Raw genomic sequence first — 26,397 nt, forward strand, 5'->3', positions numbered from 1 at the left:
GGAATGAAAAACCACACATCAACACTCAAGAGGCTTGCCAAAGCCACACAAACCAGGATCTCTACTTCCGGCCCCCAGCCCCCAGATGTAGGTGTGCCAGCCACCTGGAATGAATCACACCTTGGCAATGTGGGCGCACATGCCAAGAGTGAGTCTGGGCACCCGGCCCATGCGCGTACCACAGGCCGAGGGGAAGGTAAAATTGGGGCTCTTCGGGGGTTCACAGGGGGCTACCCTCCCCACACAGGGTTACCCCGCTCCAGACCGCCCTCTAGTGACCACCTCCTAGGCTCGGGGACCCAGGTGTGCTATTCTCCCCTCCCTGCTCCCCCAAACCTTACCCGGGAAGCGGGAGAACCAGATGAGGCATTACGCAAGGCCTGGTGTTTACCTCCCGTGGGAGCCTCCTCCCTCCCTATAAAGCCTGATGTCGTGGAGAGATTTGCGGAGACTAAGACTCTGGTTGAAGACAGAGGCAATCCCAGGAGAGGGGCGGAAAGCTGCAAAAGTTAATGCGGGAGTCGGAGAGAAGGGCATCTACACAGCAAGCAGCAGGGGCGGCCCGCCATCTGCGCGCTCGAAGGCGGTCGCGGTGGTCGCGCAAGGGGCGGCGTCCAGATCCCGACTTTCCATGGATGCGCCCGAGCTGGGCCCGGGGCTGGTGGAGCGTCTGGAGCAGCTGGCGACGTGTCCTCTGTGCGGGGGCTCCTTCAAGGACCCGGTGCTTCTGGCGTGCGAGCACAGCTTCTGCCGCGCGTGTCTGGCCCGCCGCTGGGGGACCCCGCCGGCGACCCACACCGGGGCTTCCCCCACCGCCTGCCCCTGCTGCGGCCTGCCGTGTCCCCGCCGCAGCCTGAGGTCTAATGTGCGGCTGGCAGTGGAGGTGCGAATCAGCCGTGAGCTGCGAGAGAAGCTGGCTGAGCCTGGGGCCCGTGCGGGGAGACGCCGAGGGGGGCGCATCCCCACCATGGGCTGCCTGGACCCGCCCGGAGAGGTGAGGTTGGGCGCGCGTCGTGGAGTTGTTGGTGGAAGCCGGAGGTTCATGGGTTCCCCGGGGAAGCCGAGAATGGCAAGTCTGGAGCCGGAGGCCCTGTGGAAGTTCAGGCAAAGGATGGGGTGGGCAGAGAAAAGCAAAGGATGAGGGGGCGAGGGCTGACCCTGGGTCCTCAAGGTGAGAGGCGCCCGGAAGGACGATGGATGGAGTTGACACTTGGTCCACAGGGGAGGAGGCTGGACGGATGCCTGAGCCTTGTGAGAGGGGCTGGAGAGAAGAGAGTGGGGAGGCAGAGAAGGGGTACTGGATAGAACGCGCAGAGCCCTGGAGTCGCCGCGAAGGGCACGGGAACTGCATAAGTTTTGGCAGGGCAGCCGCAGTCGCCCGGGAGGAGAGAGCTGGCGGAGGGGAGGGAGAGGCGGGCGAAAGTGGGAGCCGACCCAGGTGAGGGTGAGTAGGGGGCCTGGGAGGATGGTGGGCGAGGGCAGAACCTGCATAGAGGAGCGGGAGCAGGAGACTGGGCTGGCGGAGAAAAAACTAGGGAGAAGGGGACTGACAAGAGGATGGAGGAAGGGAGCAAGGGGTTGGGGCAAATCCAAACGTCCCCGTAGGGTCGTGGGGGTTGGTCCCAGACTCCGGCTCAAGCTAAGCTGTGTGTTGTTTGTTATTGTTATTTCGGCTCCTCCCAAGGCCCCAGGCAGGAGCGGCCACGGGTGGAGGCGAGGTGCGGGAGAACGGCCGCCCGGGCCTCTGGCTCCTCTCCACATCCCAGTCTTACCACCCATCTACCCCCGCGCCTCTCCTGGGCCCGGGCTCCTTGGCCACCAACCAACCCATTACCTTGCCCGACCCCCGGGCGTCTGGGCCTCCTGACTGGCTTCTCCCCAGCAGCCAAGCTGGTCTTGGGTTTTGCTTCTGCCCTTTGAAGTCTTCATAGACCTAATTAGTCTGGGTGTAATTGGCAGAATTAGGCAAATTGTTTCTCTCTCCCTCTCTCCACCATATCGGCCTGCTCCAGACATCAGCACTAGACAGTGAAGTGGAGGGGTCGGGATCCCAGTGTTTGGAGGGGAGCATCCAGCGCCCTCTCCTGGCTCCCATAGTGCTCTATGGATCTGCTGGGCCTTTGGGACACATTCAAGTCTAGCTGCCTCCCTGGCCAGGGTCCAGAGACACAAAGCAAAGGGCCCAATAAACGCCACTGGGCTTTTATTGCAAGAGGGGAAGCAGCTTTATTGTAAGGCTTTTATATACCAACTCTTAGCCCGAGGGCTCTGGGTGTGTGTTCGGTCTGTATGATGGACGGCAGAAGGGACAGATGGTTTTCTGGGATGCACTGGGAACGATGGATAAGGATGGGGCCACTGAAAGAGACAGAATGGGACTGAGGAGGCAGCAGAGGAAGGCAAGGGCTCTGGGGACAAGAAACAGTCATGGACAAGCCTGGGAACAGAGAATTGAGAACCTTTGGGGAGTGGAAAGGGGGAGGACAGTGGAGATGGAGTTAGGAGGATGAGGGAAAAGTGATGGGGTGAGAGGAAGAAGGGATCATGAAAGGTGAAGGAGGAGAATGAGAGGAAAAGGAGCACAGGGGGTAAGGAGGTGAGATCACTCTGAAAGGTGAGGAGGGACACTGCCAACTCAGACAGAGCTCACCTGAGGAGGGGGGAGATAGGGAGGGATGCCCCAGGGAATGAAGCCCAGAGCTCACATCCATGTTTGTTTCTGCCCATCCTAGGATATGAGGAAGACATGGAGACGGTGAGTTCCACTTTTCTGTTCCTTCCTTTTCACACGAGCTGCCATAGCCATCACGTTCTCACTGGGCCCACACTTTTGTTGCCATTAATAGGCAGGTTTTCTGGGGTACAGCCTCATCCCTTCTCCCTCCAGAGATGTGAATGGGGTATGTGTGGGGGCATTAGCAGCAGAGGGCTGATTTCCTGACCCTTCCCCTCATCTGTCTAGATTTGAAGTCCCAACACCTAAGTCATCTAAATCAGAGGATGATCTCCCTGAAGATTATCCAGTGGTCAAAAACATGCTTCATAGACTGACAGGTAAGGAAAGAAGAAGGGAGGGAAGGGAATTGAATGACAGTCTGTGTTAGATTTTCTTCCTTTTAGCCCTAAAAAGTGATCAGGTCCTTTTTGATGTCTGCATTAGTTTCCTAGTACTGCTGTAATGAAGCACCACAAAGTAGGTGGCTTAAACAACAGACATCTATCTCAAAGTTCCTGAGGTAGAAGTCTGAAATGAAGGTGTCAGCAGTGTTGGTTCCTTCTGAGGGCCATGAGACAGAATCTGTTCCATTCCTGTCTCCTAGCCTCTGGTAGCCTCACATGTTCTTTGGGTGATAGGTCTGCACATTTTCTTTTGTATGCATTTGTCTCTGTGTCCAAATTTTCTCTTTTTATAAGTCAGCAATCTGGATTACAGCCCACCCTAATGACCTTTATTTTAACTTGATTACCTCTGTAAAGATCCTGTTTCAAAGTAAGGTCATATTCTTTGAAAGGAGGTTTGGAGGACTTCAACCTATCTTTGTGTGTGTGTGGAGTAGGGGAGGGCACAGTTCAGCCTATAACAATGTCTATCCTCGATTCCTCATATTCCAGCCATTTTCCCTCTTCCTTTTTCATACATTCAAACAACAGATCCCTGAAGGTTAAGTGCCTCTCAGAAATCTCTGCTTCCACCACCTCTCATCACTCCTCTCTGGAAGGGGACCCCAGCATCTCCTTGACCCTTCTTTCCTCACTCATTCCCAAGAAGAAGGGTGCCTCTACCCTTCTTTAAACTGCCTAGAGAAGATGGTCCACCCTCCTGGTCATCCACCATCTTGCCCAGTCCAGATTGCTTCCGGCACCCCTAATCCAGAAATCTATCTTCAAAGCACCTCATACATATAAGACCAATGGTTCTTTCTTTCTGGTCTCTGGCTATCACCACCTGCTCTCCTCCTCTGCCCCACACCCTCTACAGAAATAGGCCTGTCCACCCACCCCCATTCCTGTGGGTGGGTGGGCTGGTTTCTCAGGATACCTTGGATTCCTCCCTGTGCCCCTCCCATCACTTGAGGTTCCAGTATCAGTATGGCTTTCTCTTTAGATGAACATTCCCCATTTGGCTGACCCAGCTCCCATGCCCCACCCCAGATGCTGCAGATTGAGGTATCAGTCCTTACTCCTCCCTCCAAGTCAGATCAGCCTCACTCTTCCTCCCCCAACCCCACAAACCGGACAACCTCTCCTTTGATCTTCCTGCTATGCTCCCTGCCCTGGACCAGTATGATGCTTCCCCAGGTCCAGTTCTACAGAAATGGTGCATCAGTACAAGGTCCGATATTGCCCAGGCCTGCTCTTCACATGCCTTGCTCCTTTTTGGTCCTGCAGCCCCCTTTTGAGCTGTTGTGGGGTCACTAGCACTCGGTCTTTTACGTGATCTCCGTTGACTATTCTCCACCCTACCCTGCCTGTGATATAGAAAACTCTCTCATGAGGTCCTCTCCCTGCCTCCCGCTCTCCAGCCGACCTGACCCTGGACCCTGGGACCGCACACTGCCGCCTGCTCATCTCCGCCGACCGCCGCAGCGTTCAACTGGCCCCACCAGGGACGCCCGCGCCCCCTGACGGCCCTAAGCGCTTCGATCAGCTCCCGGCTGTGCTGGGCGCGCAGGGCTTCGGGGCCGGCCGCCACTGCTGGGAGGTGGAGACTGCGGACGCTGCCTCCTGCAGAGACTCTTCTGGGGAGGATGAGGACGACGAGGAGAGCCACTATGCAGTGGGCGCGGCCGGGGAATCGGTGCAACGCAAAGGCTGCGTGAGGCTGTGCCCTGCGGGAGCCGTGTGGGCCGTGGAGGGCCGCGGCGGCCGCCTGTGGGCCCTCACGGCACCCGAGCCCACCCTGCTGGGCGGAGCCGAGCCCCCGCCGCGGCGTATTCGCGTGGACCTGGACTGGGAGCGGGGCCGCGTAGCCTTCTACGACGGCCGCTCACTGGACTTGCTTTATGCCTTCCAGGCGTCCGCCCCCCTGGGGGAGCGCATCTTCCCGCTGTTCTGCACCTGCGACCCTCGTGCTCTGCTCCGCATTGTACCAGCGGAAAGCTGAGTCCAACTAGAAGTTTGGCCCGGCCACTGGCCCTGCAGCTGCTTCTTTTTGGCGTGGAATTCCCCACTCATTTCTGCGAACACATTCACACACCCATTGCAGGAGTATTAATCCCAACCCACATTTCCCCCCCAAAAAATGAGATCTCACCTGGTCTCCACGTTTCCGCGTCCCTGCTCAAAATCAAACTCATTCCTGCTTTCTGGCTCTCAGAATCTTCTCTTCCCTACAGCTGCTACAGTACTTCCTGACTTCTCCCATTCAAACCACTCTAGGCCTGCAATGGGGAACAAGCCCTCCCCATCAGTAATGGTAAAGTGACCATGTTTCCTACACAGAGGCTCTGCTGGTCAAATACTTGACTCCCACTCTTGCCTCTCCTAGCTCCAAAGAAGGGCTCAGGGCCTTCCCCACAGATCTAAGGACTGGGCTACCCTGCCTGTCCACTGAGGTTCCTCCTAAAACAAGAGGCTTGACTGTGGTCTGGGCCCTGTGGCCCTCTGGGAAGCTTCGTACCCCTTTTGGGGGATCTCGGGGTGGGGAGGGACAAGCTAGTTCCCCAACCTCCTATGACTGCTTTCTATGCTCACAGCCTTTTTTCCATAAGAACCTTCTTGAAACTTCTCCCTGCACATACTCACAGAAAGGAGCCAATGGTGCTACTTCCCCTCTCTCCTCCTCAACCTGGGAATACTTCAGATATCTCCAAACTCATCCTTATGTATAGTCTCACACCCTTCCCCATATGTATAAATGGGCCCATATTTAACACATTTTGTGATTTTGGGTTATTTATTTTGTGCATCTGTGGCAATAAATGAGATCTCAGCGGTGGTACGGATTTGACTGATCTCTGCAACTGTGTATGGCAAAAGGACTGGAAAATGAAAACCAAATCCCAGTAAGGGGTAGAGAGGGCCAAGAGAACTGAACATCTGGGCTGGCAGAGAAATCAAAGTCTAGGAATTAAGAGGTAGGAGTGTAGCACAGGGGATATACCCCAATCTCTTTGCTCCTTCCCTCTTCCTTCCTATCCTAGAGACTCAGGTCCCTGGGACTATATTGGATCTGTCTCTGAAGCTGAAAAACAAAAGGCGGAGGAGATAGTTGGCTCTAAGTGACCAATCTCAGCCATCTTTGTCAGAAATCCTAAATCACAGGAGAAGGGTGGGAAGAAAGGATATGATTATTTCCTGTTCTATTTTCCATAAGAGGTGAGAATGACAAGGACCTCTTTTCTAACTCCTCTTCAGGGCGTGAGGAGGGTTAGCAGGAGGAGAAGGGCTGGGAGCCCTGAGGTCTCCTGTAAGACTTCATATCTCACAGTCAAGGACTAAGATTTAGGATTAAATATTTTAGTAGGATAGCTCTAAACCAGGATTAACAAGCAAAGCTAGGGTGTAAATTCCTGGAATCTGACTGGGACCCTGGCAGTGAAGGCTGGGACTGTTGAAAACCCAATTTAAGTGTTTGCTACTCATGTAGTGTGCAGGGCCAAGATAACTAGATCCCAGGACAGGCAGTTTGGCAGTGAGAACAAAAGGAAGAGACTGGGACCAAGCTGACTAGATCCCTTGAGAGAGAAAGGTGGGTATTGGGAGGAAAAATGAGGACTGGGGGAACCCAGGAGGCTGGGTTGGAATAGCAGCAAGTCATAATTTCAGGATCTCTGTTCACCCTCCTCTTCCTCTTTCCTCTATCAGGCAGAAGAGAGGGAAGGAAGGGGCTGGAGAAGTAGCCACATGAATACATTCAGGGCCAGACAGACACAGGAATGGTGGAGGAGAGAGGAATTTAGTGCTGCATTGGTCCTGGTGGGGGCTGGGAAGGGTCAGGAGGCTGGGGAGGGGTGGTGGGGGTCGGTCCTAGGGTTGCACGACGCCGTCCTTTGCGGTGGCCACGTACACAGTGTGTATGACCACAGCCCTCTTCTTCCTCCTCATCACTTTCCGTGGAGCTCTCGCCAAAGGCCCGAGGTTTCTCATAAATACAGCAGCCTAGATTTAGAGGGAGGAGCCCAGTTAAAGAGGAGGAAGGGTAAGATGTATAGTCAGATCCATTCCCACTCAAACTCAGCGAAAATTCCTATTTTCTCCTACGTTCCAGGATCCACCTTCCCCAGGCCCACCCTCTGGGACTCAGGCCCCACTCCTCTTGTCCTCTTAGAGAGCCATGAATTCAAAGCCCTACTTCTCCCACCTTTGATACTTCTTGTCATCAGACCTAGGCTATTCCAGTTCTAGCCCTTTCCTACCTCTTTCCCTGATACCACAGAACCACCAAAAAAGTGACAAAACCATGAGCATCTGGGGGCTTCTGGAAAGCCAGTGGATATGAGCAGATACAAGATACGCTGAAGGGAGCCAGAACTCCAGGGCTACTGCGGGCCAACAATTACTCACATTTTGATGAGCGGCGGCCCATGTGTTCATTGTCCACGGTGTCACTTGTCCATTCCACCTTTTTCTCTGGCTTCCGTTTCCGAAGTTTGATGGTAAGGCTCCGGTTCTCCTAGAAGGTTAAGGATGAGCGTACCTATCTAGTCCCCTCCTACTAACCTTTCCCACTCCCTCCCAGGGAACCTCCTCTCTTATCTTCTTCTGCTCAATCAGTACCACAAGACATAGCACCAGGGGAGTTGTGAGAAGATAAAACAGAACAGGTCTTTGACCTCAGACAGTCCCTTGAGGAATAAGTATTATTTCCTGTTCTTATATCACCAGTATAAGAGAAGACACAATTCCTGACCTAGGGAAGGTTCCAGCAACTCTTCAAAGGAAAATATAATCCTTGCTGTTTCTCCGTCTTCCTCCCCACATCATCCTTGGTAGTATTAATACATGAAAATTACTTTTCAGTCCCCAGCACCTAATCTTTGATCTCCCTTTTTCCAGATCCCTTCTTCTTTTTCCCATTAAACAAACAAACAAAACCTCTCTCATTCTCAAGCTCCAGCTCTCTCTACCTCTTATCCACCTATTCTCTGGCATCCTAGCATCTCTAGTAGCAAGTATTATTAATCTATTAATTACCAAGCTCCCTTTAATCCAAGAGTATTAAGCCCAACACAATCTTCTCCCTTTGAAGGCAACTTAACATGTTTTTGGAAAAATACTTCTTGTTTCTCCATTTACATCTTGGCTCTCTGATTTCTTAAAATGCCTCTTTTCATCTCCTTTTCTTGTTTCCTCATTCCTGCTACTTCCTTTTACATTCATCCATTCAATAAATATTTATTTAAATATAAGCATGGATAATATTGATAAGTTGGCCTCCAACCATGCTTTCTTACACTACCTTTGACTTCCTCCCAACATCTTCCTGGCTCCTTAATCCTCAATTTCCCATTCGTTCATTATTATACACATAACCACCCCAAGCAGCAACACCTATGTCCTAACTGTACCTCCCTATTACATGATCCTTGACCAGCCTCCTGCACCATCTCTGCCACTCTAAATAGCTCCAATACCTTCCGATTCTCCCAGCCCTAGATATTCAACCCCACACCTCCCATATTCCCAGGCCCAGTTCCTCCAACAACTCTTCTAATCCCTGTCCCCTCCCTCCCAGTATCTCCCAGACCCCTAAACAGCACCGCCCCCCCGCCTTTCTCACGGGCTCGGTTGTCACGGTAACCGTTGTCTCAGTGACGGTCTCGCTCAGCCCAGCCCCTGCCTCGGCCATGGCTAAGGCTCAGGAGAGGGAGGAGAGGAGGAAAGGGGATGGGATGAGACACCCTTCCCTTTTTCTGTCTCTGAGGTCTAAGAGAAGCGGTATCGGATTCAGAGTGGTGGCCAGAATCCTCCACCTTCTTTTTTCCCCCCTCCTCCTGGGCCTCCGTTTCTCCACCCCTGGGGATAACCTGGCCAACCCCACTTCCGGCTCGCCGCTTCCGGGTGTGACGCATGCTGCTGTCCCCCTTTTTCCCTTCCGCGGCACCAAATTCGTCAAAGCGCAGGCGTCGCTGGATTAGTTCCGCCGTAACGTGACGGCGCGCAGGCGCTGAAAGAAAAAGAAACAAATTTGGCGGAAGGGGTGTCGCTGCGGGTGTGGGAGGCGGAGGGAGACTCAAGGGCAGCACGCGTACTCACAGCCTAGCGGAAGCAGAAGGGGCGCCCAGATGAGTAGGGCCGGGCCAGACGCTGCAGAGTGGGTGTGGCGAGGGCGGAGTTGTGTGCACCAAGCTGAGTCCTGCTGCAGATATCCATTTACCTTGTCTGGGTAGCTGGACCGGCGAGGAAACTTAAGGAGCAATAGTAATAAGCCTACGGCGGCCTATTTCCCTTTCCTTGTTTGGTCTGGGTTTCTCTAATGAAAACGGGATGTGGGAGCAGTTGGAAACACACTTAAGAGTCAAGCGATGTGGTTCTAGCCCTCGCCTTGTGCCTGTAGGTGTTTAAGCAATTCAGTTTAGTGCACGTTCAGCGTGGGTTTTTTTTCAGTCACTGTGCTAAGCCTTGAAGATGGAGGCGCGTAAGATGCTCAGACCTTGCCTTTTAGCGCCCAGTCTAGTAGAAAAGATAGGCATGCTGAAAACTAACAAAAATATGAAACATTGGGGCATTAACAAATGCCAAGTCGGATTTGTAAATCTGAATGTAGTTACATACTGCCAACATATTCATTCTCTCTGGGGTGATGAGTATGATGAGGCAGATAAATGGTCGTAAATTGCAGTATAGGCCATTTTATAAAAATATATGCAGGTTTCCTAGAGAGCAAAAGAAAGTGGTAAAACAAGAACCAGGAAGGCCAAGTAGGTTTTTTTAGAAGAGCAGCTTAAAAAGTTGTAGATGTGTGCACTACAGGAAATGGAGTTTTATACCGCTTGAATCTGAGGAAGTGCCAGATGAGGCTTGACAGGTAGGCAGTGGTTATATGGAAGGACCTGTATGCTTTGCTCAGAAATTGAGCTTAATCCAATCACTGTTATGGGCCAGAGAAAGGCTTAAAGTAGGGTGAAAACGTGAATAGGTGTGTTTCAGATTTCAGGCGTGGGTCAGGAAAGTCAACTGCCACAACAGTTGAAATGTACAATGGGGAAGACTGCACTGCCCATTCTCCAGGTTGCTGTGGGGGTCAAACAAGATAGCTATGTTTGAGAGCTCTGAATAAGTATATGAAGGGCCTCACAATTATATGGTAATTACTACAGTAACCCCTTGATCACAATTTAAGCCAAGGAATGCAGGACCTGAGTATGTATTTGTTCCTCTTGAAAGTTTTTGGTTCAAACAGAAAAAAGCAAGATATAGTTCAGCATGTCTAGTATAGTCCATTTAAAAAAACCAAACGCATATATAGCAACACACATATACAGAGCCACATATATATTCACAAGCACAGATATACAGTACCATTTGCTTATCTCTGTGGAGTAGGATTCCTTGTGACTTTACTTTTTTCTATCTTTCTATGTAAGAATCTATTATAATAGATATACAATTGATCCTTGAACAACATGGGGGTAAGGGGTGCTGACCCTCTGAACAGCCAAAAGTCCATATATAACTTTTTTGACTCCCCCAAAACTTAACTACTATTGACCAGATGCCTTACCAATAACATAAACAGTTGATTAACACATATTTTGTATGTTATATGTATTATATACTGCCATCTTACAATCAAGTAAGCTAGAGAAAACATTAAGAAAATCATAAGGAAAAGAAAATATATTTACTCTTCATTAAGTAGAAGTTGATCACATTTTTATGTTGAGTAGGCTCAGGAAGAGGAAAAGGAGGGCTTAAATGTGCTGCTATCTTATGGGTATCAGAAGTGGAAGAAAATCCACGTATATGTAGAATCAAGCAGTTCAAACCTGTGGTGTTCAAGGGTCAACTGTATATTGTGTTTATCTCAATAATAATAAAATACCTATAGTGATCACTTAGTATCAGTTTTTTTGCTGTCCAAATTTATATGCTAAAGAGATCTGGTTAAAATTTCTGTTAAATGTCTCACTATCCAAATCCCTAGTTTTTCTTAACCTAAACTCAGGAAGCAAATAGATTTAAATAGTATGGCAATACTTACAATTGCTTTTTGTTTATATTAGCCTCATTCCTGACTCTACTTTTTTGTCCTTATTTTTCCATCTTTTCTTTTTCATGTATCTCTGTAAACTCATTTAAATTCCTTTTGGAATAAGACAGATTATAAGTAACATACATATGTCAGGGTCTTTTAGGAAAATATAACTTTAATAAGGAAATTCAATTAAGGGTAGGAGTACTCCAGGAACAATGGTAATCCCCACATGATGATCTGACTCTCTTCTAGGAGCAACACATTGCAACCAGATGGGATGGACAAGGCATCTAAAAACCCAGAATCCTTCACCTTCCAAAAGGAGGGAGGGACTGTTGAGTTGCCCAGGAAAAAGGTCAAGAGTCTTCCTTCTCCTGGAACCTATGAGGAAAGAAAGGACTTGTTATATTCACCAAAAGATGAGTTTCTAGTAGTATAAGATAAGATATGCAATCAAATAACCTAAGAAGGACTTTTATTTATGACATCATTGAGGACTGGCTCCCCTAAACAAGCCTCCAATTCTAATTCCAAGACAACTAAAAATTCTGGGATTAAAAATATATCCAATGAATTATAATCTCAAAGCAAAGATTTCTTAGGACACAGAAAGCACTAGCTGTAAAAGAAAAAAAAAAAAGGATAAGCTGGACCTTATAAAAACTTAAAACTTCTGCTCATTTAAAGAAGGTTAAGAAAATAAATAGGCAAGCCACAGGCTGGGAAAAAATTCTTCTTTTAATTTTTTTAATTTTTTTTTTTTTGGTAAAATGACAATCAGTGATAGGAAAAAAATACTTTTAAAAGATATATCTGACTATGAATATTTTTAATCTTTTGATGAGATGGCAAGAAAATAAAGGCAGTCTTCATACTGGTTAAAAGTTCTGTAAAACCAGAAATCCAGACAGTGAAGTTAAAACTGATGTCCCTATGAAATGTGACAGTGACACTATGGTGCCCTTTATACTGTTGCAACAGTCACTGGAAGCATAGGAAATGAGGGACAAAATGTGTAAGGTTGATAGGAGATCCTGTGCATAAATTTGGGAACTGCAAAAGGCTGCCCTTTTTTGTAAAAGTGAACAACAAAAGAAAAAATTCAACTCTATAGAAGGGGAATTTGACTGTCTCAGTAGGTAGAAAGAGAGAAAACTCTTTCCTGAGAATTTCTAGCCATAAGCTAGCCCTTACATGGATTTGCAGCTCAAATTCATACTATCTGTGTGCTCCAAAAAACATGAAGCCAAGAATTTATTTAAAGTAATTCCAGCTTGATAGTGCTTCAAGGCACCTAGAAAAGAAACACAAATGCTGAGAATACAGCACTTACCCAAGGCCTCAAAGAATTCCTACAGTTCAAGTTCCAAAAAACTCAAATTTATTGTCAAAAATTACAAAACAAAGAAAAAAGCACCATGAGAGAGACAGCAGAAACAGACAGCAGCATCAGACACACAAAATCCACGGATATCAGAATTATGAGACATAGAATATAATAACTATATTTAATATTTTATATATTTAAAGACTAGTAAAAGGAACAATTTAAAATATGATTAAGGAACTGAGAATTATTTAAAAATTGAGATTTGAAAAGTAATTAAATAGAACTCAAAATAATAACAATAGTAAAAAATAATAATACTTGAAATAAACTGAAGACAGAACTAGTGACATGGAAGAGGAACCTGAAGAAATCACTCAGATGGTGGCATAAAGAGAAAAGCGATTGAAAATATGAAAAGAGGGCAAGAGAAATGGAGGACAGAAGAGAGAAATCTCATTCTAGTAACTAATTAGAGGTCCAGAATGTGAGGACTGAGAACATGGGGGAAAGAGAATATTAAAAGAGATTATGGCTGATAATTTTCCAAGGTTGATGAAAAAAAAAAAAATCCACTCTAGACTGGGCGCAGTGGCTCACGCCTGTAATCCCAGCACTTTGGGAGGCTGAGGCGGGTGGATCACGAGGTCAGGAGATCGAGATCATCCTGGCTAACACAGTGAAATCTCGTCTCTACTAAAAAACACAAAAAATTAGCCGGGCGTGGTGGGGGGCACCTGTAGTCCCAGCTATTCAGGAGGCTGAGGCAGGAGAATGGCGTGAACCCGGGAGACGGAGCTTGCAGTGAGCCAAGAACACACCACTGCACTCCAGCCTGGGAGACAGAGCGAGACTCTGTCTCAAAAAAAAAAAACAAAACAAAAAACAACAATGCACTCTCAGTTTCAGAAAGTCCAACAAATCCCAAACAGAATAAAAGAAAATCACATTTTGATATACTATAGTGACTGCAGAACACCAAAGACAAAGATGAGATTTTAAAAGCATTCAGAAAGCCCATGTTCTCTAAATCATGTGTGACTAATTCTCTCCAAAGTAAAGCTACCTTGACTGCGGTTGAAGACTGCAGTATAAGATGGTGACCACTAAACAGTACTTGCTTCTTATGGTTTTTTTTCTTCATTTCCTTTTAAATATCCTACAAGAAGGTCAGGCAGGGTGGCTCATGCCTGTAATCCCCAGCACTTTGGGATGCTGAGGTGGGTTGATTGAGCTCAGGAGTTCAAGACCAGCCTGGGAAACATAGAGAAACCCTATCTCTACTAAAAATACAAAAAACAAAACAAAACAAAAGCCAGGCATGGTGGCACGTGCCTGTGGTCCCAAAGTTACTTTGGAGGCTGAGGTGGGAGGATTACCTGAGCCCAGGAGGCGGAGGTTGCAGTGAGCCAAGATTGCCTCACTGCACTCCAGGCTAGGTGACAGAGCGACACCCTGTCCATGAAAAAAACAAAAAAACAAAAAAAACCTAAAAGGTTTATTTCACTGGTTACAAAAAGGGTTAAAAAAGTGTAATTTTAAAAAATAAAAACTACAAATCTCCCTATTACCAGAACTGCACAGAAATAAGGGATGGGACGAAAGGAAACAGCCGTTTAGTACAAAAAAATAAATCACTGGATTTGTTTATTAGTTAGCAAACAGACTGAACAAAGGGAGGGGAAAGGATACCCACTTGCAGTTGGTACAGGTGTAGAAGACAGTTTGCCCTTCATCGGCTGAACGCATCTGTCTGGTGTGGTATGCCATTCCTTCATGACCACATCGAGGGCAGCGCCTGTCAACCTGGGAAGAAACTGGTGGGTTATGGAGGCCTGGTCATATCATACCCTTACTTCCCACAGGAATCAGGCGATCACGCCTCTCAAACATCGATGCTTTACATCTTTTCCCACTTGGAATTGGGCACAAAACTCTCCAGATCTCTGCAATCACTCATCCATTTCTTTCCTACCCACCTTATGGAGCCAGTTCTTGATCTCATTAACTTACCACAGGTCCCTGGCACTCAGGCCCTTCCTCCACCGACATAGGCATGGCTGTCCCCAGTTGGTGGAACACAACTGAAGTCTTCACAACCTTCCCCTCAAAGTCTGCACAGGCAAGTAAGACGGGTTATGGAGACAACCTGAGGGAGCTGACACCGGAAACTTCCCCTCTCCCCTGGCTGGTTAGGCCAGGAGGCCCTATATCCTTTCCCTCAGTTTTCATCGCTGGACCAAATGTACAACTGCCTGATGTCCTGCTCTAGGATCCCCTTCTCAACCCAACCGATCTTGAGTTCCCCAAGCTTCCGATCCTGGGCCCTCCGCCAGGACCCCTGTGTACAAGCCTCTCACTCCGAACGTTGATGTTGAAGCCACAGCGAGTACAGGTGACCGTATCCTGAGCCCCGGGCAGAGGCAGGACCGAGCCGCAATCTGAACAGAAATCCAAGTCCGACTGAAAGCTGGAGCAAGTACCGGCGAGGTCCATGACAGACATGCAGTCGGGTTTGAGGAGGGAGTTAGAAGTTTATTAACAAAAGAGAGAAGAGTTCCTGCCCCAGAGGTGGTAACTATTGCGTCCCAGGACGTAGGAGTATATAACCCGAGTCCTCCTCCCACGCACGCCTCCTGCCTCTGCGATCAAGGAGCCGAAACGCCCGGAACTCCCAGACAGCGTCGGGTACTAAAAGGACTTGGAACCCTTTCCTGGGGCCGGCGAGAGGAGCTGGCCAATTCCGTGGGCTAGAGCGCCAGCTCTGCGCCCGCGGCGGCGCAGCGAGCTAGAGCCGGCTAGAGCGTCACGCTTTTTTACGCTGACGATTGGCTGTGACGTCATAATTAATTGCGAACCGTGTCTCGGAAGCCTTAGAGATGGAGAGTCACCTCTTCTAAGGGAGGTTGCGGCTCAACTTTCAGGCTGGTACTGAGACGTTGAGCACCAAATTGGTAACCAGTGCTGCGCTTCCAGCAAATTTTCCCACCAGCACCGAATCCTGGGATATTTATTCTCTTTTTCACATCCTACGGGAACCCAATCGCGGGGGAATATCCTCCTGAAAACCGTACTTTGCTGAATAATGACTTCTTTGGATTAGAGAACTACAACTCCCCTGGGTCCTGAGCTGGTATTTCCCTTTTGCGGCTGCACAGTAGTTAAAAACAAAGCTAAGTGTTCTGGCATGTATAGTTCTCGCGTTCCTTGGGTCCCGCTGGCGAGCGTGGGCTTTCTGCAGAGCGCAGCCGGCCTGTGTGCTTTGCGGACGGTTCACCGCGCTTGGAAAGGGGTGAGTCGGCTTCTTGAGGGACAGCAAGTGGTGAGGGTGAAGGCAAGAGGAATCCTTAGTCCCACGGGACGAAAGGAAGCAGGGATGAAGTGGGACATTTGAGAAGGGGCTCAGGACTTTGGAGGTGGTAGAACAGAAGAGCTTGGGGCTTCCCCTCCTTCGACTCCTGCCAGATAAGTGAGGCTAGCAGTAGTCAAGAAGCTCATTAAGTAGGATTTCATAAGACTTAGGTCGAGTTTGGCTTTTAGTTGTGCCTGCCGCTTATCGAACTCTTAATTCATTATTCGTTATCCATTAAGTGGACAGCTGACATTTCCCTTTTCTTTTATAAAACATGGGAATAAGTTTCTTTCCGAAATCTTGCTATTTTCATTACTCTGTAACTTATATTCGAAGTAGAAACTTCCCCTGAAGGGGCAGCTTGTCGTTGTTTACTAGTTTCCTGCTAGTCCTCCCGTGGTGGACTTAGCACACTCTGATAGCTGTGCTAAGTTCCTTCATATGAAAGTTCTGGAGCCATCACTATTTTGTCCTGTGAAGGACACAAGCTGTAGTCTTTTCGCTGGGAGAGGCTCCCATCTGCCTTTCTCTGTGATAATGGAGAGAACACCATAGTTAAAGGGTTAAAACTCAGCAAACTGCTGAAGAGTGACAAGCCCTATCACTTAACTGTGAAATTGCTTGTTATTCTGTCTGACAAAGGGAGATGTGTTGTTGAGCTGATTGTCGTAGACAGTTTTTATTCTCACTTATCTGTGTGTCTCCTTTGAAAATGGAACTTGAAATTCTACCCTTCTCAATTTTCTCTTTTTAATTTGAAAAACACTCACCCAACATCCCCTGTGAGTTGCAGTAAAGAACAAAGCATTGAAAGGCATATCCTTTTCCCAACAAAAGCTCACAATCTATTCAATATTTATTGAGCAACTATGCCAGGTTTTGAGCTGAGGCTGAACCTGCAAAGTTGAAATCTGTTCTTTGACCTCAAGGAACATGAATGAATAATTAGAATACAATAAAAGTGTGCCGGGAGGTACAAAATGTGAGAGCCCAGAACATACATATAAAGCAAACATATCTGTAAACTTCAAGGAAGACTGGGAAATGATTTAATAAAAAGATAGATACAATGTTATGGCAGATATTTAAAAAGATGCTCAGATATTATGTGTCAAGGATCATCAGCAATCAACAAATCATTAATTTTGAGAATTTGGGATCACAGACTCTAATGTTAAGTACTGTGCTAGAAGCCATGTACAGAGAAGTAAAAGTAAGGTGATCGTATGTTTAAAATCTCAAAATAAGCTTACATAGACAAATAAGAATGTTCCTAAGAGGTCAATGAGACCAAATATTTGATATCAGATCCTTTCCAACAATATAGAGGCATATTTGTATATGTAAATTACAGTTTTCATTCCTTATGAGCCTAAATGTCAGCACCAAAATGTTAAAAGTGATATATGAATACAGATATCACAGTGTAAACCATGATTAATTTTCAAATGAGTTGTAGAATTAAAATATGTCAAGTATTTAGAGGAAGGGAAAATCACTGTGACAGAGTAGACCAGAAAGACTTTATAGTCAGGAGCTTGACCTGTGAAGGACAGATAGAATTTATTGAGAACTTACCAAATGAGTTGTAGAATTAAAATATGTCAAGTATTTAGAGGAAAGGAAAATGACTGTGACAGAGTAGACCAGAAAGACTTTATAGTCAGGAACTTGACCTGTGAAGGACAGATAGAATTTATTGAGAACTTACCAAGTTCTTTACATCTAATTCATATTTGTTCTTTATAACCCTGAGAGGCAGATTTTTGTCTTACATCTCCATTTTATAGATGAGAAAGCTGACAGAAGTTACTTGCCCTGAATCACACACCTAGGAAGTGGTGGAATTAGGATTCAGATCTAGCCGTGTCAGACTGTAAAGCCCATCCTTTGAACTGTAAATGGTATAAAAGGCATAGAGAGGAAATGCCAGACATCCTCAGGGGCTTAAATACGACCTCACAGTAAACTCAGGCTAGACCAGGGATGACACATAAAGGTTGATAGTTTTCATTTGTGTTGCCATCAGCCTCCTCTATAAATAAACCCAGAGTAATCACAAATTCCCATCCTGAGGGGTTCAACAGGGAATAGTCTCATAATAGATTTAGAGTGAAGGATGATTGGCATTGTAAGGCAGGCAAGCAGAGGGCTGAGCAATCAAATAAAAAAATTTCAGAACAAAAGATTAGAGGGCAGAAATGCTGTATGTGCTGATAGAGGCAGAGAGGGCCCGGATCAAGAAACTGCAGGAAGAGAAAACTAGAAACCTAGAATCCTCTAGAAAACTAGAACCTAGAATCGTCTCAGAACACAGAGGAGGCTTGAGGACTGAGCAGACTGACATAGATGTACTTGGACAACACCTCACCAAGGAGCATATCTCTTCCCACTCACAATCCCCAATACGAGATTCACAGTGGTTCATGCTGAGTCCACAGGAAAAGTATGCTTGTTCATATGAAAGGAAAGATCCTCTTATTAAAAGAGCATTCATTATTTTCTACCATAGGAATGCAGTGGTTTCCCATGCGGGAAATGGCCCTGCTGTAGTCCTGCCTATTAGCAGGTTTGTTCTGACACCTCCTACATTTGAATCTACGTTTGCTTTTTTATCTTTCAGATTGGCCTGGGGTACATCATCTAAAGATCCTAGGATTGCTGCAGGTCAGCAGTCTCCACTGGAAAAAAAGATCTTGGTAAGTAAATTATCTTCACATCATACAGTTTGGAACTACACAGAGAAGGAATCTTAGGTTTAAAATCCTTCTGCCCAAGTGACACATTCAGGTAGTATGTCTACACTGGCAAATGTTACCCAGCTATATCCACAGTTGCAAAACAGAGTATCATTTTGAAAACTTCCAACACCATACATTTTTAAAACTACTTATTGATTTGTGGTGGTGACTACTTCATACTTTCAGAGCTCACAGGCTCACCTGGGAGTGATGGGAATAAAATAACAAGCTAAAGTAAAGAGCATGTAGCTGTTCTGGTATCATTAGGGAGGGTGGGCTTGGCTCCTGTTTAAATGTGTTCAAAGGAAAAAGATGATCACATTATAAATTTCTGACTTCACTTTGACAGAATCTAGGTGGTGTGCACACAACAGCAGCAAGACAGTTGCTAACTCAGAAATATCAGGAGGAGTGTGAAATCCTCTGTAGGGAGCAAGCTGTTTCTCTTGACTACTGGCTTGCCAAAGCAGAGTCTTACTATAATAAAATAATAGTGGAAATGATGAAAGAAGAGACAGGCAATGAAATCAAGAAAAAAATGGAGAAGAAAACAACCCGAAGCATAGAAGGACTAAAACAGTGCCATTTGATACCTGAGAGAGAGGTGAAACACATAGAAAGGCACATACATCAAACAGGACAGGCTGGAGAATTTAAGAACAAATCATTTAGACAAGTACTGCGACCCCCCAGTGAAACAAAATTACCAAACATTGTGCCAGAAGGGCATGGCATCCAGAACGCACAGAGAAGAAAGCAGGTAAATGAGAGGGAACAGATGCAGATTAAGGATCACCAGGAACGCATGATTCGAGGGAGAGAACTTACCGAGCAAAGACTCAAGGAAAGAATCTTAAGAAGAAGCCAGAGCCAGCTACCTACATATGAGAAGCGTGAGAGAGTAAAGAAAGAGATAAAGGAGTTTGAAAGAGTTATTGCATATCCTCTTTTCCAGCCATGCAGTAGAAGTCGGATTAAAGTGAATATTCTTATGGAAAAGTCTCAGAATGGAGAGAAAGTGAATACAATTGTGAAACCATATCAAAGAAAATTCTTGGCCATACCACCCTTTTTAAGAAGTCAAATAGGAAAAATAAAAGATTAAAGTTTCAATGCTGTTATGATAAAATCGTATCTCTTAAGTGAACCCCCCCCTTTTTTTTAAATGTGTGTTCTCATCTCTCCAGGGTTCAGTGAATATTCCCATTTGTATCAGACGCAGATAGATAGTTCTGGACTTGAAAATTAGCTTAACTATTTTTAGTTGACTTGCATTTGTTCAAGTTGCATATCCTTTCTAGTGTTCAGTGTCCTCATCTTTAAAATGGCAATAATAATATTTGATTGCATTTGTGGAAGGACTATTGTGTTTGTGAAGTGTAGATATGTATTAGTTGTTTCATAAATGTTAGTTTCCCCACTTGGGAAGACAGGGGTTGGGCGATGGGGTGAATAAAGAATTATTCTGATCTGCTTCTCTTATTCTCCCTGCTCCCAGCCCTCCGAGGTTATTTTGATGAGACTGCTATAGTTTAGTATATGGTCTTTAATATCATACCTTCGTCAGATAACTACTAGCCAGGCCCTAAAAGTGTAACTTGCCCGGTACAATTTATTTGTATGAGAAACTTAATTTTGAGAGCCTCCTACATGCTAGGCATTGTGTTAGTTACTGAAGGTGAATAAAGAGAAGTCTCTGCCCTTGAATAGCTTTCAGCTAATGGCATAGATCACTCTATAAACAGATAATGTAGTAAAGGTTACAATAGAAGGGTACAGGGTGCTTTGCAAAGGGCGGATTCTAACCTGGCTTAGGTGAGCAGGGTGAAAAGGAGGAAGGTTAGGGAAGAGAGTATAATAGTCTCTCATGTTTCTTCCAGCTCTTTTTGTCACTTTCTGTCACCCACTTAAGCAAGACCTTCCTAAGGTTTGGATCCACTCAGGGGTAATCAAACTCATCCTTTCTCAAACTCATGCCTTTGTCACTCATTGATAAATCAGAAAACAAATTTATAAATTTACTGAGAATTACAGTTGTCAAGCAGAATGAAATTTATGTTTTTTAGTCAGTTTGTTTTCTTTCCAGATACTAGAAAATTGGGAAAGCAGGGGTTCAGAGTTGGCAAGCAGAGAAGCAAATAAATGGAAATGGATGCCCTCAGGAATCTTATTCTTAAGTTGTGATAATTCTGATGCCCACCTTGCTTTACTAGCAGAACACCCTTCAGCCTGGATATTGCTAGGTCAGCCACTGATAGAAATGTTCTATGTCTGTGCTCCTCAGTACTGTAGCCCTTGCTACAAGTGGCTGTTGAGGCATTCAAAATGTGGCTAGTGCAACTGTAGAATGGAATGTTTAATTGAATTTCATTTAAATTTAAATTGCCACATGTGGCAAGTGACTGCCCTGTTGTACAGTGCAGCACTGGATAAATGTAACTCCTGTGTTCTAGACTCCAGTCCCACCATTAGCTTTCTGTTTTTGACAGTGTTTGCTGGTATGATTGGTCACTGCTCGTTTTACATTACTATCAGTTTAGTTTCCTTTGTATTTCAGAGGCTCCCTAATCCCTTAAAGAGATTTAAAAATCAATGTAGATCACTTCTGTGTGAAGATAAGGTGGCTGAATTTGCTTTGATTGGAATTAGGAACTGGCCCTCTCTTTGCTAGTTCTGGAATTTGGCCAGGATGCACATCAAAATCTCATTCCTACCCTCCTGATTTGCCTCATGCAAACTTTGTTGCTGTGTCTGTTCTCTGGTCTTCTATTGCTATGTCTCAGCTTTAGATTCTATGACTTGCGTAGAAACAGATCATCAGAATGCAACAGGCGGAAGACTTAGAAGCGCAAATCAGTAGGGTAATGACAAACCCTTTGAGCTGAGTGGGACTGAAAAGTAACCTAACACATAACCTATTAGTAATTGTTTACCTTGAAGATTTTCAGTGCTGGACACATAAATTGCTGAGTTCAACTGCCCTTTTTCCCCTCCAAATCTAGCATAAAACCAACTGGTGATCTCAGGGCAATTTCATACCTAATATGACTAAGAATAAAAGTCTGTGTTTCAGGAGCTCAGTTTGTCCAAACCTGAACCCATCAAATTATATCCACCTTTTCATTTCCTTGCACTGTGTCTGCTTAAATCTTGAGTCACACAACGCTTTTTTTTTTTTTTTTTGGTCTTTTTTCTTTTTAATGTGAAATAAAATATATAATACACAATACAATATACAAATGAAAATGTATATATAGAAGAACAATAATAAATGTCCAGGTGCTCATTACTCAAACTGAGAAGTGGAACATTACTACATCCCAGGAGACTCGTATACTCTCCTCATTCATATCTCTCTCCCCCACAGCCAGAATCAACCACTATCCTGAATTTTGTATAATTGTCACCTAACTTTTATAAATTTTACTGTCTCTATATCCCTAACAGTTGCTTATTTATAGCCTTTATATAAATAGAATTATACTGTATATGATTACTTTTGCTCATTATTATTTTTGGAATCATCCATGTTGATGTGTGACATGGTAGTTCATTTCCATGACATGAATATGCCACAACTTAATTATATATTCTGTTAATGTCATTTGGTTGTTTCCAGTTTTTGTTTTATTTTTCTTTTAAAAATGATACTTAGATAAACATTCCTTTAACATATTTAATCTTATGTTCTGGTGCCTGTGTACCAGATATATATAAGGTATATAAATTGTGGTACATTTATTTGACAAGCCTGATCTTGGAGCCTGTTACATTTCTATTCCATTGTGGTATTATGCCTGTAAGCCTGTTCTGTAGAGTCTGGCACATGTTAGCCTCTTGATAGATATTTGTTGAAAGAAAGGACATTTGTTAACTGCTGGAGAGAGCCAGAACCAAAATACAGAAATAGCTGATAACAGACCACTTTACCTTTTTACTCATCCTGTCCAGGTACAATCATAGTCAACCTTTGTTTATGCTTATATTTCAGTTGAGGTACTAAAATATTTGTTTACTTAGTTGGTTTTCAATGAGCTTCCAGTACAGGATTTGTTTCTGTCACTTTTCCCAAAACTTTCACTCCACTGCCTTCTAGTAAAGGTCACCCACATGTCCTCAAGGCACCTGCAGCATGAAAGTTTTATTTCTGAACAAAAGCGTCCCCAGAGAAGGAGACAAGGAGTCTCCTTTCAGTACGAGGTTGCTGGAGTCCTTAGAGGGTCAAAGGCTGTGTAATAACAGTTCCTTCTTGTCTGCTGGACAAAAGCTTCTTAGCCCTCAAGCACCCTGCGACTTAGTTCTGATAGAGTACAGAGTTTGGAAATGGCAGCGTGGTCACCCAAAACAAATCTCCCAATTCCACATTCAGTTTTATCCAGCTTTTCAAATAAGATGAAAAAAATGTTCATGTCTATTGATTTGTGCGTGTTGAACCACCGTTGTATCCCTGGGATAAATCCCAATTAATTGTGGTATATTATCTTTTTGATATGTTGTTGGGTTCAGTTTGCTAACATTTTGTTCAGGAGTTTTGTATATATTTTCACTAGGAAGATTGGCCTGTAATTTTCTTTCTTTCTTTCTTTCTTTCTTTCTTTCTTTCTTTCTTTCTTTCTTTCTTTCTTTCTTTCTTTCTTTCTTTCTTTCTTTTTTTGTATTCTCTGCTTTTGGTATCAAGGTAATACAGGCTTCATAAAATGAGTTAAGAAGAATTCCCTCCTCTTGAATTTTTTTTGAAATATTTTGAGAAGTATTGCTATTAATTTTTTTTTGTATGTATGGTAGAATTTGACAAGAGAGCCATCCAGTGCTGGGCTTTATTGAGACACTTTTAATTACTGATTCAGTCTTACTACTCATTATTGGTCTGTTCAAGTTTTCTATTTGTTCCTGGTGAAATCTTGTTAGGTTGTATGTGTTGCCAGTTGTGGTGGCTCACGCCTGTAATCCCAGCACTTTGGCAGGCTGAGGCAGGCAGATCATGAGGTCAAGAGATCGAGACCATCCTGGCCAACATGGTGAAACCCCGTCTCCACTAAAAACACAAAAATTAGCTGGGCATGGTGGCACATGCCTGTAGTCCCAACTACTCGAGAGGCTGAGGCAGGAGAATCGCTTGAACTCGGGATGTGGAGGTTGCAGTGAGCCAAGATTTCGACACTGTACTCCAGCCTGGGCGCCAAGATTTCGACACTGCACTCCAGCCTGTCTCAAAAACAAACAAACAAACAAACAAAATCTGTTTATGGTAAAACTCTCAACAAAGTACAGAAGAAACATACCTCAAAATAATAAAAGCCATATATGGCAAGCCCACAGCTATTATCACACTAAATGGGGAAAAACTGAAAGCCTTACCCCTAAGAACTGGAACAAGATAAAAATGACCACTGTCACCACTCCTATTCATTATAGTAATGGAAGTTCTAGCCAGAGCCATCAGGCAAGAGAAAGAAACAAAAGGCATCCAAATTGGAAAATAAGTCAAATTGTCCCTCTTTGCTGGTGTTGTGATCTTATATCTAGAAAAACCTAAAAGTCTGCCAAAAAGCTCTGAGATCTGATAAATAAATTCAGTAACATTGCAGTATACAAAATCAACATGCAGACATCAGTACTATTTCTATACACAAAGAACTAGCTGAGAAAGAAATTAAGAAGCCATTCCTATTTACAATAGCTACAAAAAATGCCTAGGAATATATTTACCAAGGAGGTGAAAGATCTCTACAAGGGAAACTATAAAACACTGATGAAAGAAATTGAAGAGGACATAAACAAATAGAAAGACATTCCATGCTCACGAATTGGAAGAATATCAGTAAAATGATCATACTGCCCAAAGCAACCTACAGATTCAATGTAGTCCCTACCAAGGACATACTTCATAGAGATAGAAAAAACAATTCAAAAATTCATAATGGGCTGGGCACGGTGGCTCATACCTGCAATCCTAGCACTTTGGGAAACTGAGGCAGATGGATCACTTGAGCTTAGGAGTTCAAGACCAGCCTGGGCAACATGGCAAAACCCCATCTCAACAAAAATTACAAAATTAGCTGGGTGTGGTGGCATGTGCATGTAGTCCCAGCTACTTAGGGGGCCGAGGCAGGAGGATCGCTTGAACCTCAGGAGATTAAGGCTGCAGTGAGCTGGTATTGCTCCACTGTGTTCCAGCCTGGGTGACAAAGTGAGACCCTATCTCAAAAATAAAAGAAAAAAATTCATATGGAACCACAAAAGAGCTCCATCCAATAGCTAAAACAATTCTGAGCAGAAACAACAAAGCTGGAAGCATCACATTACTTCTCTTCAAAATATATTACATAGCTGTAGTAATAGCTTTGTAACTATTATAGTAGGAACCAAGTCAGCATGGTACTGGCATAAAACAGACACATAGACCAATGGAAAGAATAGAGAACCCAGAAATAATTCCATGTACTTACAGCCAACTGACTTTCAACAAAGGCACCAAGAAAGGACACCCTTTTCAATAAATGGTGCTGGGAAAACAGGATATCCATATGCAGAAGAATGCAGCTAGGCTTGTATCTCTTCCCATATTAAAAAATCAACCAAAAATGGATTAAAAGCTTAAATGATAGACCCAAAACTTAAAACTACTAAAAAAGAACATAGGGGAGATGCTCGAGAACATTGATCTAGGCAAAGATTTTATGGTTAAGACATCAAAAGCATAGGCAACAACAACAGCAACAACAAAAAAATAGGCAGGTGGGACTATATTAAACAAAATCTGCACCGCAAAGAAAACAACAGAGTGAAGAGACCAACTGTAGATGGGAAAAAAATTTTCAAATTATCCAACAGGGAACTAATATCCAGAGTGTACAAGGAACACAATCCAACAGTAAAAAAATAAATAAATCCCCTTAAAAATGGTCAAGGGATCTGAATAGAAATTTCTTTAAAAAAAGACACACAAATGGCCAACATGTGTGTGAAAAAGATGCTCAACATCACTAATTATTAGGGAGATTTAAAGCAAACCACAATGAGATATCATCTTACCCTAGCTAGAATAGCTATTATTAAAAAGACAAAAATGGTAGCCAGGATGTAAAGACAAACTCTTGCACACGGTTGGTGGGAGGGTAAGTTAGTACAGCCACTATGGAAAACAGTATGGAGATTTCTCAGAAAACTGAAAATAGATATATGTGATCCAGCAATACCACCACTGGGTATTTATCCAAAGGTAAGGAAATTGATGTATCAAAGGGATACTGGCACTCCTATGTTTACTATGGTACTATTTACAATAGCAAAGATAGGGAATCAACCTAACTCTCCATCATGGATGAATAGATTAAAAAGATGTGGCATATATACACAATGGAATACTATTTAGAACAGAATCTTGTCATTTCCACTAACATGGACAGAACTGGAGGTTCTGATATTGAGTGAAATAAGCCAGGCACAGAAAGACAAATATTGCATGTTCTCACTCACATGTGCGAGCCTAAAAAAGTTGATCTAATCGAGGTAAAGAGCAGAAAGATAGTATCCAGAGGCTGGGAAGGGTGTGTGTGTGGAGGTGGGGTGGGGCGCAGGGGGCAGTGTTGGAGAGAGGTAGGTTAATGGGTACAAACAGTCAGAAGGAATAAGTTCTAGTGTTTGGTAGCACAGTAGGGTGACTGTAGTTAACAGCAATATATTGTGTATTTCAAAATAACTAGAAGAGAAGACTTGAAATGTTCCCAACACAGAGAAATAAATGCTTGAGGTAATGGATATCCTATACCCTAACTTCATTATTAGATACTATGCGTGTATCAAAATATCACATGTACCCCATAAATATGTGCAA

General features: G+C 44.6%; 4 protein-coding genes across 8 annotated transcripts; 2 read left to right on the plus strand and 2 right to left on the minus strand.

Moving 5' to 3' along the window:
- The first annotated feature begins 365 nt into the window (after positions 1 to 365).
- Positions 366 to 5,941, plus strand: RNF39 (ring finger protein 39). 2 transcript variants are annotated; one of them, XM_025381441.1, is made up of 5 exons: positions 370 to 994; positions 2,733 to 2,755; positions 2,963 to 3,054; positions 4,524 to 4,816; positions 5,015 to 5,941. In XM_025381441.1, exons 1-5 carry the CDS (start codon positions 428 to 430, stop codon positions 5,102 to 5,104), a joined length of 1,065 nt encoding a protein of 354 aa, XP_025237226.1. In that variant the 5' UTR covers positions 370 to 427; the 3' UTR covers positions 5,105 to 5,941. The 2 variants fall into 2 exon arrangements, with proteins under 2 accessions (XP_025237225.1, XP_025237226.1); XM_025381440.1 differs by having other exon boundaries at positions 366 to 994; positions 4,524 to 5,941.
- Positions 5,883 to 9,119, minus strand: LOC112622201 (E3 ubiquitin-protein ligase PPP1R11). 2 transcript variants are annotated; one of them, XM_025381477.1, is made up of 3 exons: positions 8,970 to 9,045; positions 7,507 to 7,615; positions 5,883 to 7,101 (listed from the first exon to the last, which is right to left on the minus strand). In XM_025381477.1, the coding sequence occupies exons 1-3, from the start codon at positions 9,012 to 9,014 to the stop codon at positions 6,899 to 6,901; spliced, it is 357 nt and encodes a 118-aa protein (XP_025237262.1). In that variant the 5' UTR covers positions 9,015 to 9,045; the 3' UTR covers positions 5,883 to 6,898. The 2 variants fall into 2 exon arrangements, with proteins under 2 accessions (XP_025237262.1, XP_025237261.1); XM_025381476.1 differs by having other exon boundaries at positions 6,872 to 7,101; positions 8,723 to 9,119.
- A 2,167-nt stretch (positions 9,120 to 11,286) lies between these two features.
- On the minus strand, positions 11,287 to 15,258 carry LOC112622203 (DNA-directed RNA polymerase I subunit RPA12-like). Its single transcript, XM_025381481.1, has 4 exons — positions 14,828 to 15,258; positions 14,481 to 14,581; positions 14,164 to 14,273; positions 11,287 to 11,521 (listed from the first exon to the last, which is right to left on the minus strand). Exons 1-4 carry the CDS (start codon positions 14,970 to 14,972, stop codon positions 11,497 to 11,499), a joined length of 381 nt encoding a protein of 126 aa, XP_025237266.1. The 5' UTR covers positions 14,973 to 15,258; the 3' UTR covers positions 11,287 to 11,496.
- A 52-nt stretch (positions 15,259 to 15,310) lies between these two features.
- Positions 15,311 to 22,048, plus strand: LOC112622187 (putative uncharacterized protein ZNRD1-AS1). 3 transcript variants are annotated; one of them, XR_003118953.1, is made up of 3 exons: positions 15,311 to 15,421; positions 18,443 to 18,518; positions 18,910 to 22,048. XR_003118953.1 is itself a non-coding variant. In XM_025381451.1 (3 exons), the coding sequence occupies exons 1-3, from the start codon at positions 18,021 to 18,023 to the stop codon at positions 19,663 to 19,665; spliced, it is 1,077 nt and encodes a 358-aa protein (XP_025237236.1). In that variant the 5' UTR covers positions 17,901 to 18,020; the 3' UTR covers positions 19,666 to 22,048. The 3 variants fall into 3 exon arrangements, 1 of the variants encoding a protein (XP_025237236.1); XM_025381451.1 differs by lacking the exon at positions 15,311 to 15,421 and adding an exon at positions 17,901 to 18,265; XR_003118952.1 differs by lacking the exon at positions 18,910 to 22,048 and having other exon boundaries at positions 15,316 to 15,759; positions 18,443 to 18,526.
- The last annotated feature ends 4,349 nt before the right edge of the window (positions 22,049 to 26,397 follow it).

The sequence above is a fragment of the Theropithecus gelada genome, chromosome 4 (assembly GCF_003255815.1).
Source record: "Theropithecus gelada isolate Dixy chromosome 4, Tgel_1.0, whole genome shotgun sequence".
In the NCBI taxonomy this organism is placed as follows: domain Eukaryota; kingdom Metazoa; phylum Chordata; class Mammalia; order Primates; family Cercopithecidae; genus Theropithecus; species Theropithecus gelada.